This window comes from Candida orthopsilosis (assembly GCF_000315875.1).
Source record: "Candida orthopsilosis Co 90-125, chromosome 8 draft sequence".
In the NCBI taxonomy this organism is placed as follows: domain Eukaryota; kingdom Fungi; phylum Ascomycota; class Pichiomycetes; order Serinales; family Debaryomycetaceae; genus Lodderomyces; species Lodderomyces orthopsilosis.
Window position 1 is genome coordinate 221937 of NC_018302.1, and position 13064 is coordinate 235000.

Sequence of the window (13064 nt, forward strand, 5' to 3'; positions counted from 1 at the left end):
GATTTCCCATTGGTAAGAATACCATGTTTATAAGCCAAATGATTACCATAAGAAGAGTTTTTCAAACCAAAGAATTCAATTGATTTACAATAAGGACAGAGTCCCGCACGAGTGGTGTTGTCAGGTTTGCCATGTTTATGATCAACTCTAGTCAAGATAAATTGAGCTTCATATGATGTCTTTTTGAAATTGGTGTTGTAAGAAAGATCATATTCCGGAAAACCTTGTTGGGCAAAGATTTTATCAAAGTTGTTTCTTAGGTATAATGTTCGTTGAATCAGACAAGTTTTAGTATCGAAAAGTGGGGCAATTAGTTTATCAATCAATTGGGCACAATGGGAAACACTGGGTACTTTGGACGATTTCGATGATAACAGCTTGGAATATTCAACATCAGGAGTAGATTCAACAGGCATTTGATTGAAGTCAATTTTGGGAACGGTGGAACTAGACTTGAGCAAATTCTTCTTGAGACTTTTTTTGCTACTTGTACTGCTCAATTTATATTTGCCACGACGTTTTCCAGGAGTTGAAGTGCTAGGTGAATTATTTGATTTTTCCAATGGTGAGCTTGATGTGGAACTGATGTTTAATTGGGCCTGGTTGAAGGATAAATGCGATTGATCAGATTTCATGGAGCTAACCGATGGTGACCTTTTAGTTGAGTTGAGCACAGCAGTCGTGCTATCTGAACATTTTACAAATGATGGAATTGACACATTGTGAGTGTAATCAGCATGGTCTTCTTCATAATCATCAAATGAATCATCAGGGAAAAGTGGCGGTGGGGACTGATCATCATTGGAAGTAGTAGCTTGATTCAATTCACCAACCAGGTTTTTAAAATTAGGACTGGCTTTCAATGTCTCATCCACAGGTGCGAGTCCATCATGAACATCACGATCAAATTTGCCATTGGTTATAGTGTTAAACCCGCTTGAATATCCATTAATGGTTCGAATAGGATGCAATCTAACACGATTCAAAGAATCAAATTCTGAATTCAGTTTCCATTCATCAATTTCTTTACATGTTTCTTCAAATAATTGAATGACTTGATCATGAGTTAAATCCTGTTTGGAACTGGTGACAGTAGGCAAATTGATACTATCATCATCATCAGCAGTAGCATAAGGAAGAGGAGGAGCTTTACTTGAATTGGGCCCGTCAATTGCTTCTTTAAAATCAAATGTGGATGGTGCTTGAGATGAATCAATTATAAACTTCATATATCCATTCATGCAAGATTCAGGTGATATTGTATTTGATGAAGTGGGATCAAATCCGTTTTCATAATCGTCATAATATAGGTCATTATCATCATCATCATCGTAATAAGTGGCCAGTTTTACATTGTCTATGGTTTTTTCAACGTCTTGGAAAATCTGCAACAATTCATCATGAGCTGAATGTGAAGTGGTGGTTAAAAATGATTGTTCAGAAACCAAATTGACATTTGATTCAGTGGGACTACTAATCCTCTGTTCGTCGTTGACTATATCTCCCAATTCATGTTCATAACCATCGTAATCAACAATAAAATCATTCCGCTTGTGTTTGTGTTCACTCGATGCTGGTTGAGGTTGATCTTGGTCATGCAAAACTTGATGAAATGAATTATTTTGGTGCAAGTACTTAGCTTTGGATTGTTGATGATCTTGTTCAACAGCAGTTTGAATATCATAATTCAAAATGTCAGATAACAACAAACGTGAATAACTGAGTCTATGGCTTGATCTTTTTCTTGGGGAATGAGTTTGATTAGAATGATGTTGATTAGATCCACTGTTGGTATTGCTACCATTATGATTATTGTTATGGTTGAAGTTGGTTAGATTTTGATGATGTTGAGAGTGTAATTGTGGGAGTAAATCATCTTGGAATTGAAAATCAAACATGTTTCCGGTATCAAAAGACGACATGATTTGAGGATAATAAACACCCCTCTTTGAATGGTGGCACCAGATGCAGTAGATGTTTGTCTGTGATGATAATGAAAGTAGACAAGGATAGAAATTTTGTGGACTCTGTATCTGTATTTGTGTATGTATTTTCCACACCAAAAGCATGAGTTGCAAAAACTGGAATTCAAATTTTACTTCTCCTTTGGTCTCTCAACCCTTCTCTACATATCTATATCAAGAACTCTACAAGTAATCTATTAGATGGGGTTAACCACGGTTCCCGATTTTAAACATTCTTTATTCTACAATCGAAAGATTACTTTTCTATCTAGACGTTGACAAGATGCTTTTTCTTGATTTTTAATCTGTTTGCATTTGTGGCAATAAAGAACAAAAACAAAAAGAGGGGAAGGAAAAAAAATGAACCGAAAAGGAATAAACTTAGTTTAGGATTGTTGAAGCGGTTGCAAATAATGTTGACTTTTGAAACGAGTTCCCACGTCTTAACAGACACGAAGAGAACCAACTTAGGAAACTATAATGAAATATATATTTTTGTGGTTGTTTTTATCTCTACAAATAGCGAGTTATGTTATTTTGCGCTTTCTCTTTCGCATAACAAACTCTAAATTTACCAGAGTTGGGGTTTCGGATAAACTAATTTTTAAAAACCCATAGACAGCGAAACTTTAAAATAAATCACAAAAAGTCAACTTCGCATTATCTATGGACCTTTTTTCTGATATGCCAAGCTTCATAGCTTTATTGAGGAACTATTCTGTGTAGTTGAGAAGAATAACACGCTGTAGAGTATGTAGAGTAGTTCCAAGATGTAGAACACTCGTAGCTTCTATTACCAGATATGGAGGTGTTTTAAATTGGGAAACGATTTCGGCCAACCATGTTGATTGAAGGTGTTGAATCGTGCCACAGAGTACATACCAAGAAATACTCTCCTCTCAGTCGGTATCGCTAGGAGGAGATTGGTGCAAATTTAACAATACTTCACAACCGTTACAAAATACCAAATTGAGATTTGTTCTGTCATTATATCTATGTTTGACATTGAGACTAGACTATGGCTCAAAACACGAGAAAATTGGCCTCACTAAGTACACTTAATTCTCAAACTGGGAATTTTTTACCTTGAAGAAAGTTTAGCAAAAGCTTAGAGCATTAATTAAATTAAAAAGGTATAAAAATGGACTAAACAAAACAACGATGAAAAAATTATTATCATGAAAGAAAAGATAAATGGAAAAAAAAAAGATAACGGGTGAAACTGTCGACGGTGGATAGCGGTACTTTGAAAAGCAAACTTTGGTGATAGGTAAGTAGGTAGGTAGGTGTATATGGCTGTGATCAAATCAATTAGGAGGGGGAAGAGGGAGGACTGGTGATGGAATTATACACAAATGTGAATGTTGTAAGATTTTGGGGTCCGGAGCATGTAAAACAGATGTGACTTAATTAACCTGGTCTCATTCTCCTTCTCTTCACTTCTTTGTATTACAAGTAAAGGTACTTGTTGGAAATTGCGTGAGGGTGCTACCTCTTCCTTAGATTTCCTCAGGTTTGGCTCTCTTGACTCTAAAGAATCTAAATTTAGAAGCATCGGAAATAGGTTCATCATGAACACCAGTTCCAGCCACCCCTGGAGTAACACCAACACCAGAAACACCTCTATTAGCAGATTCATCATAATTGGCTTGGGCATAATCACCATCACTTTCCTTAGTGTAAACATTTGAGTCTCTACCAGCATAAGCACCATCAGCACCAACTCCTGATCCCGCTCTTCTTCTGTTTGATCTTCTGGTACCAAGGGCAGAAATAATCGAAGTGACAAAAGTAATCAATAAACAAGCAACAGCAGCCCACAAGATACCAAATGCTTTAGCACCAATCTTGGAACTATGACCAGCGTTATTGAAAGCATTTCTACCTTTGACATGAGCAGCAGTAATTAAACAAGCAGCAGTAATTACAAACAAAAATGCCAAAAATGTTGAAATTGCCGCCAAAGCACCACCAATAGCTAAACAGAAATTCAATGGAACAACAATTAAAGCAACAACAGTGAAAAACAATCCAACAAGAATAAAAGCCCAACCAATACGACTCAAATAATAAAAGGTGTCTCTTGAGCTAATAAAAGTGTTTGGTAAACCCAGTTCAGAACCAAAATTATCCTTTGGGGAATAAGGATAAGCAGCTGAAGATTTAGTACAATCAGCATTATGACCATCTCTTACTCCACAGATTCGATAAAATGTCCACCTAGTTCTACCAAATTGAGCTCCTGGTATGTCCGAAGTGTCAGTTTCCGACCAGTAAAACTTGCCCAATATAGACGATGTTCCTGCACCATTGATTACAGTGAGAATTAATAACAAGGCAGAACCTAAAAGAAAAAATATAGGAACTATAGTAAATGCTCTCATGGGGGGAATTGTAGTAGTAGCAGTAGTAGCAGTAGTGGTAGTAGTGGCAGTTACGTGACGATTAGTTTGTCAAGTCAATTGCAAGTGTTGGTGCTAGTTGTAATATTGCAGTTGTAGTTGCAGTTGTGGCTATTTAAAGTTGCTGTGCGAAGGGATATATGACAGGGGGACGTGAGTGTTTATATGTTTACGACTGTTTGGGAAAGTGTAGTAGTATTTATTCAATTGGAGTGCGTAGTAAAAGTATTAAGACCAACTAATTCTTCGTAAGTGGTTGTATATACTTATAGGTTAAAAGGGTAGTCTGTTTGGTATATATATATATATATAAATATATATGCATAGTCTGATGAATAATGAAATTTGAATGATGATTCTTTTTGTATAGGTTTGTTTTATTTTATTTTTTTTTTTTTCATTGTGTCCTTTTGTAGTTTTGGTTTTTGTTACTGCAATAGCAAATAAGAGCAATACTTTAGTAACTCTCTGTTTATTTTATTATTTTTAATTTGTACAAACATAGTAACTAACGCACACAACAAACATCGATTGATACAATTGATGGCTTAATAATACAGTGTGATTTCACTGTCTAATTAGGTTCTATAGTATATGTAAGTAATTAAAGTACGCCCTTGCTCCTCAACCTTTTTCAAACTCAATGTGTGCTTTTGAGTCTGGTGCTATAATATTTGATAAGCTGTATAAAACTTAAATGACCGACCTGCCTTTCACAAAAGATGCAAACAAAGCCATGCGACTGTGTGCGCATGAGCTACCATCTAGACGTATTATTTTATACATCTATTAATAACACACGTTGTTGATATAGCAACCGAACCGGTGCATATACGGGTTGTCGGAATTTGATCTGTGGATGGGGTGTTTACAAGGGTAGATCAGCCGCTCTTTTACATATATTTGTTTATATATAGTTTTGATCACGTATTCTATGAGGTTTGGGAGTTGGTTGAAAAATTTCTTGACTCAGGATTTTCTTCACTCAGCCCCGGATTTCAAAAAGTCTAGGCAGAAAATTCAGAAAGCAAAGCAAGACAAGGCAACGTTGGGTTCTACATATTCAAAATCAAAAGAAGAGCAGGACAGGAGGTGGGGGGAGGGTGGCACAGGAAGTAAGGCTCTGTAACGACAATGCATATGTTTGATTAAAAATGTTCTTTAATGAAAAAGAAATATGTAGCAAGGCTGAAAAAGGTGGGAGAGACACAACGCATCACAAGACTGATTTTCGTGTGACATATATTCACACAGGTGCACATGATGACTTTTCTTCATTGCTATATCAGTTTCTAAAGCTAAACTTAAGAAAGGGATTTTAGTGAGTTTCATTCTAGTTTATTCTATTTTTTATTATTTAGACACTGTTTATTGTTTATACTGGATATAACACACTGGTGTGTTATATCCGGCGAATATGGAATACACACGAAAATGTTCCGAGGAAAGGAAAGGGCTAATTTCTGCAAATTTTGACCGTAACATCTTCACTCGTTGAAGTTGGTCTACACCTCTTTGAAGAAATGAAGTATGTGTCTAGTGTAGCTAGCAATCTATGTAGGGTGTGACTTCTTCTATACTAATATTCGTATGACGTAAACTTCTAATTTGCGTGACAAACTTTAAACCTTTGCTTTATGCACATATACATTATTACTGAATATTTGTGTAAGTGTACTTTTGTGTAACATTATTCCTTAAATTTTTGTTAATTATATTCCCAATTAGGAAATACAATTGACTAATTAAGCAAAAACAAAAAGAAACATACAAAGGACGTTTCTTTTACCAATGATGAATATACCATAGTTCTAGACTCCAATTGTTCCAAAAATATAGACGCTTTACGATGGTGTTCGAGTACTACTTCTTTTAGTTCGAGTGCTTAACTGTCAAAATGAAATACAAACAATAGGAACGGGCGATTTACGCCTTACTTTGTCACAGCGCAAAATATGCTGAAAACAGCGTTCAAAATAGAGGTTGTGGCTCGATGTTGCACGATTCTTTTGGAAATGTCTATTTAATCTTGGGACTGTTGGAGGATTCCAGGTATCGTGTGATCACCCCTAGATTAAAAAAACCAATCTCCATGTTTTCCCTATTTTTTTTTTGTTTAATATTGTTGCAAAAAATTCCAGTAAAGGTTTATATACTATGTTGATAACTATTAAAAACCCCAACTATCGGGGGATTTTGGGGTCTATTCAGTCATTTGCTCCAATACACACATTTTACCTTGCTTTAATTCTGCTCTTTATTGTGTATCAGAGGTGCTCATATTCTCCACATCCAAAAGCTTGAAAGTCCGAAGTAGAGAACAAAATCTAAAATGAAACTAATTTCCGCTCCATCTGGCCGCGTGAACCCGATATTTCATACGTCACAACACAAGTATTAAATCTCATTGAGATGACAAAAGAGGGATTTTAATTTTGCAATACAGCTGATGTTGGAGTAACTACAAATTCTGATCCTCCGTATTCATAAATACACACTTTTCTTGTCTTGATCAATGGGGTACAAATATAAAAAAGAGCTATCGCACGGACTTGGTTCCGATGAACAATGACATGATTTTCTTAAAACAACTACCTTGTTCGTAGAAAGAGGTTGTGCTACTTAGGACAAACAGTTCTCTTATTTGCAACTTCTTAAGTACCACCAAGGTCATAAGAGTATACATATCTCTAAAAATGAACTGATATTTCAACATTTTCACCGTACTTTACAGCGCTTAATTACGAAAAAAACAAAAGCAAGATTAATGGAAAACATCATCTGGATACATATATAAAAAAAAATATCTCAAAACTCTACATTTCAACGGGTTCTCCTTTGATCAAATTATTAAGTTTACCACAACGGTATTTCATATTATCCAATGATGTGTAGTTAGGACGTAACCAATTCATACTGTTACATCCTACAATTTACAATTACAACTACAACATCACCCACTGTATTTTAAATCTTTATTTGAACATCAAGGGTTAAAAGGCAGACATGTTGGGTCAACGGAACATTATACTGGGGATTATGTCATCCAACAACAACAACAACAAAAACAAGGACGATTTTAACAAGCCACAACCACAACAGACACAACAACAGGAACCACAACAACCCAATACACCAACGTTACCTGATCCAAACTCCAACTCCAACTCCGATTCAACTAAATTACCAAATTTATCCACTCTTCCAATAATAGGGCGCGATTACTTCAAAACTTCATCAAAACCGATTTACGAAGGAGCCAATGGGATAATTTTCAAAGGCACAGATTCCCAACATACAAAAGCCGTGGTTCTAAAACGTATTAAACAAAAACCGGAGGAATTATATGAGCATTATCTTGATACCGTATGGCGAGAATATTGTAATGTTAAAGCATCAAGTTCATGTCGGAATATCATTCCTGTGTTGGACATTGCTGCAATATCACATAGCAGTAGTCGAAGCAGTAGTGGCAGCCATGAAAAACAGGAGCAAGTAAAAAGGGAGGAAGAGCAAGAGGATCCCATGCGTTTGGAAAATGAAGTATCCTTAGTCTTACCATTCTACCCCCGTGGTGACTTACTCGACTTCTTATCCAAATCAAGACGATTCCAAATTGAAATCACACCTAATTTACGCGACTCCCTATTCAAACAAATTGTTCGTGGAGTCAATTTCCTTCATAACCACAATATAGTTCATCGTGATTTAAAACCGGAAAATATCCTAATTGATGATGATGGAGTACTCAAGATTAGTGATTTTGGCTACAGTTTCAATTTAAATGACCCCAATGCCATAACCACGAGTTTTAAAACTAATCCTCATTTTCTTATATCTGGTACACCAAGTTTCAAGGCTCCTGAATTATTTGATATTGAAGTACAACTACAACTGGATGAATTTAGTATTAATCAATATAGTGTTTCATCTCACGATTATCAAAATTTGAAATTACTTGATTTATGGAGCTTGGGTATATGTTATTTTGTCATTTATTTAATGAAGTCACCGTGGTCATCGGCAAATTGGCAAGATCCTAAAAATTTGGTATTTATTAAATATGTGCAAAACTATCCTCATAATCAAGATCAATTGAAGTCACTATTGGCTGAATTGAATCGATATGGTGGGGGAGGAGGAGCCAGTGGAAGTGGTGGTAGTGCTGGAGGAGGCAGTGCCAACACATCACCGAATCAACGACCACAAATTTCAAGCCTTGCTAACAACTCACTGTACCATCATCAATATCACATGTCTAATTACAACACCACCACCACCAATCGAAATAGAAGTACAAGTCATTCACAAATCAACTTATCTCAACTCAATTTCCATCATCAACAACACGGAAACGAAACAAACGCAAACTCGTCTTCTTCTTCTTCCTCATCCACTCCTTCTTCACCATCAACAACTGGGTCGAATCCAGCAATCAACTTGTTTAAAAGTCTTCATTACGACTCACGTGAATACATTTTAAAACTCCTAAACCCTCAATCGACAGCAAGAATAGATACTGGTGATTTATTGGAAAGCAAATGGTTAGGTCAAGTTTATGCTAATCCTAAAGACTTGATCAAATTGATGAAATGAAGGAATAAAGCACAATGTCTTTTATAAGTTCTTTATATTATCGATCATATGTGTAATATATCGCTCTCTAACACAGAGAATTTGATACCAGAGAATTTCTGATTCTACAGTCTTCTCTCATTTCCTCCAAGATTGCTTATACACAACCATGGATAACATAATACATAATACACTAGATATTTATACAAAATAAAAAAAAACATACACTGTTAAAAAAAATAATATGATCAAAAATGGCAAAAATAATGATGGAACCAAGAGATAAATAGTTCATTAACAATTCACATTAAAAACCTCCACCCTTTTCTTATTCCAGCAAATCCAATAGTATTTAAAGTAAATGCACATATGGTAAATTAAAACAAAACAAAAAAAGAAAAAAATTAACACAAAATGTAAAAGAAATGTAAATGAGTGATTTGGACCCTCATTTCAGATAGGGATAGTTGTAGTTGGCATTAGATCCATTGGTTGCATTAGTAGATCCAGTACCGGAAGCGGATTGTTGTGACGAAGAAGACACTGTAGATTGTTGCTTCTGTAAAGTATCTTGCGACGATGATGTACCTGCACCTACCCCTTGCAGTTGGTTCCCACTCATTGGGTTTGTCGATGTTCTTCTCACATTTCCAGGACCCCTGACTCCCAATGGATTTTTGGAAAATGATAATCGAATCCCACCTTTACCATTGTTGCCTGCATGTGGTCTAGGTAAAGTACGACCATACAATTCAGCCAATGCTCTAGTTGCATGCGCTACATCCTCAAATTCAACAAAACACATGGGGCCGTGATTATGTCCACTAGAATTCGTGGCTGTAGAAGTTGTAGAGGTAGAACCCCCCGTAGAGTTGTTTGTCTGGTTCTTTGTTCTAAATGACAATCGCCTAAATCCCTTTTGTGGTGCAAACAAAGTACGCAATTCAGCTTCAGTTGCATCAGGAGGTAAATTACCAACATATAATGTATTACATGGTGGATTCTGATCAGCTGGATTTGCCGGTGGTGGAACCCTTGCCAAAAGGGAAAGCTCTGGGATGTCTTTGGACGTGGGGATCGATTTGTTGGCTGATTGTGACGACGTTGTTGCCGCTGAAGGGCTAGCATGTACGAGTGCCACTGGTGAGGTCTGAGATTTAGTACTCAGCTGTGGTTTTTGTTGCTGCAGTACATACAGAGACGACAGTTGCGATCCTTTTCCTGTAGTATAATCTGGTCGTTGGTTTATTCCACTTGATTGTTGCAATGCCGACCTCAAACCAGATGCTGTCGGACCATGAGGAGGAGTTTGGTTGGGCACTGTTACCCGATGTGGAGGTGAAGACAATTGTTGAAGTTGGTCTTGTGACAATTGGGAATTGAAAAATGATGACGAAGTTCTTCGACGATCAGGAGGCTGCTGTAATGTGAGATTAGATGCGCCGTTGGTGGTACTGGCGCCAGCTGAACTATTCCAGTCGGGATTAGAATACACAGTAGGGCTTTGCACAGCAGATAAGCTTCCATTATTTTGATTCGAATTCCAGGGATCTCTCACCAACTGCTCATAATCCCTGGCATCATTTTGCGACTCCATTAATAAAATTGATTTACCAGTTACTTCAGAAAAATCACCTGCTCCGTTGCTTGATCTTGATCCTGATGACCCGTTAGCCGATGCTGAACCTAAACCACTAGGTTGTGAAGATGCATCAGATACCATTTGTTGCTGAAAGTTAAAGTTAGAACCAGGCTGTGGTTGTGGTTGTGGTTGTATGGACCCACTTGATGGACCTGGTTGAGGTCCAGACCCAGAAAGTCTTTGCTGTGGTTGATATTGGCTCTGAGGATGCGTTTGTGATTGGTTATGCTGTTGTTGCTGTTGTTCATGTGAAAAAGGATCACTAAAAACGAACCTGGATCTCTGATTACTCATAGACAGTCGTTTTTGCAATACATCAAATGGTGCAACTGGAGGAGCACTAGATGAGGAATGAGTAGGTGCATTGATGCTATTCGAAAGTTGATGTGATCCGATTTGCGATTGCGATAAAGGCATGGGTCCGTGAGTGACATTGTTAAATTTGTTTGGTGGGGATATGTTATTGGAAGATGATAACGATAATGCATTAAATGCTGATTGTGTTTGGGCCAATGCTTGTGGTGACTCCATCGTATGAAGACTATGATCAAATTCAACCTTGATTGGTGGATATTCAGGTCCAAAAATTTGCTGACCATCTAATAATTTACCAGTTGTTATACAAGTGTTGAAGTTTTTGAATAAAGCAAATATTTGATAATCACTAACATCGATGCTCAAGATTTCATCAATAACGAGAGCAAAAATCAAAGTTGCTTCTCTTCTCGTTAGATCACGAGGTAAATTAGAAATCTTTAATAAACCATTGATTGGCGGAGATTGCACTTGCGATGATTGTTGCTGTTGTTGAAATTGTGGTTGACTAAATTGTTCTTGATGCGAATGGGAGTGCAGTAACTGTAGTGGCTGGTGTTGTTGTTGTTGTTGTTGTTGTTGTTGTTGTTGTTGTTGTTGCTGTTGGAGTGGGTATTGTGGTTGATTTCCATATAGTGAAGGGTTGTTAATCAACCCTGGGGGTAGATTTGACGTACCGGTGGTATTATCCTGAGGCATGAGTGACGATGAAGATGATGGTGCTGCTGAGGATGATGCTATATGACTAAATTGACCGTTCTGACCGTTTAAAATGTTATTATAACTGATAGCTTCTGATGACATGGTCTTTAATGCTAGGGATTGATTGAAGGTGGGACTTTAGCAAGTAGTAGTGAATAATACAAAAAATGAATAAAATGAATAAAAAAAAGTTGATTGGTTAGTGTTATGTTGTAGCTGAACTGAGAAGCCGCTCCTTTCTCTAATTGTGACTCTATGCTATTTCTTGCTTGTGTGACAATATAGGAAAACAAAACCGACGGGACTTATCCCCTTCAATAGATATGATTTGGTTCAGTGAGTGGTTCCGCAACTCTAGTTTTTCGCTTTGAGGCAGCCGGGGTCTAGAAATACACAATGTAAGCAAAGGAATTAACTCGATATAGTTCCTGTAGCTTTGCTGTTTAGTACACCCCGAGACTCAACTATACCGTTTGATTTTTGGATTTGCAATGGATTAGCACAACAAGATTTATTAACCCGGGGCTATGGGGGGGGCGAATAGTTGTGGTGGAATAGTTTATCAGTGGTAGGATATAGACTCTGAATTGTAGTGTTTGCCCTCCCTACACTCGTTCTCCGTGTTTCTCTCTATTCTGCTCTATCTAAAAGGTGGTAGCTGTAGTGATGGCTAGCTGATTGAATAAAACTGTGGATATGCGTGCCAGTGTTTGTATAGTCGTAGTAAAAGCTATAAGAAGAAGATGAAGAAGATGTTGTGTGGTATATAAAAGGTGCGTGTGTTGCAAGATTACAAAAATTTTTGTCTCCGTTTTTTTTCTTCTTTTGTCCTCTTGGGGGTTTTCTCTGTCTCTGTCTCTGTCCGTTGTCTCTGTCTGTTTTGTTTGTTCTTTGGTAAATAAACGGGATAGAAACAATAAAAGAACGATGGGAAATTATTTTATTTTATTTTTTTTATATTTTATTTTTTACGTGTATTTACATCCATACCTACATACATAATATGCATTTCATAAGCTCATAAAAAATTAAGATTTTAGAATAGAAAACCGTCTAACATAACAAAAAATAATCAAAGTACAAAGTACAAATACAAATTAATAATAACAAAGTTATTGTAACAGTACACGACCGTTTTTGATAAATTAGCCGTAATCGCTATAAGTCATGTATCCCAACTGTAATGAGCTGTGGTTCGAGAGGGATCTATATTTACCAAACCCGTTACTGGGCTATTCGTTGCTGTAATCGCTGTTTTGTCTCTGTTTTCTCTGTGTCTATTGTTTCTATCGTATTTCAGCGGACTACACAAAAACATGTGCCACTCTTGTTTTGTCATATATCCTCTTTATTTTGATTCTCTTTAAGTGTGTAAGGAATTATTGATGTAGTCTTCACATCAACTTTTCACTGTTCGATTATAGAGTGTACGCATATAGCATATTGAAATCCCAAGCAAAAGAA

At 36.7% G+C, this 13064-nt stretch overlaps 4 protein-coding genes across 4 annotated transcripts; 1 reads left to right on the forward strand and 3 right to left on the reverse strand. All coding sequences in view use genetic code 12, as the record gives it.

Moving 5' to 3' along the window:
* On the reverse strand, nt 1-1898 carry CORT_0H01160 (hypothetical protein; the record flags this gene model as incomplete). The annotated part of the gene is made up of 1 exon (XM_003871308.2): nt 1-1898. A coding segment is annotated over one exon (1898 nt), but the record flags the coding sequence as incomplete, so codon positions are not given.
* Nucleotides 1899-3463: 1565 nt separating this feature from the next.
* CORT_0H01170 (Fmp45 protein) lies at nt 3464-4348 on the reverse strand (the record flags this gene model as incomplete). Its single annotated transcript, XM_003871309.1, has 1 exon — nt 3464-4348. The coding sequence occupies one exon, from the start codon at nt 4346-4348 to the stop codon at nt 3464-3466; it is 885 nt and encodes a 294-aa protein (XP_003871358.1).
* Nucleotides 4349-7372: 3024 nt separating this feature from the next.
* Nucleotides 7373-8962, forward strand: CORT_0H01180 (Fmp48 protein; the record flags this gene model as incomplete). Its single annotated transcript, XM_003871310.1, has 1 exon — nt 7373-8962. One exon carries the CDS (start codon nt 7373-7375, stop codon nt 8960-8962), a length of 1590 nt encoding a protein of 529 aa, XP_003871359.1.
* Nucleotides 8963-9389: 427 nt separating this feature from the next.
* On the reverse strand, nt 9390-11702 carry CORT_0H01190 (Whi3 RNA binding protein; the record flags this gene model as incomplete). The annotated part of the gene is made up of 1 exon (XM_003871311.1): nt 9390-11702. One exon carries the CDS (start codon nt 11700-11702, stop codon nt 9390-9392), a length of 2313 nt encoding a protein of 770 aa, XP_003871360.1.
* Between the last annotated feature and the right edge of the window lie 1362 nt (nt 11703-13064).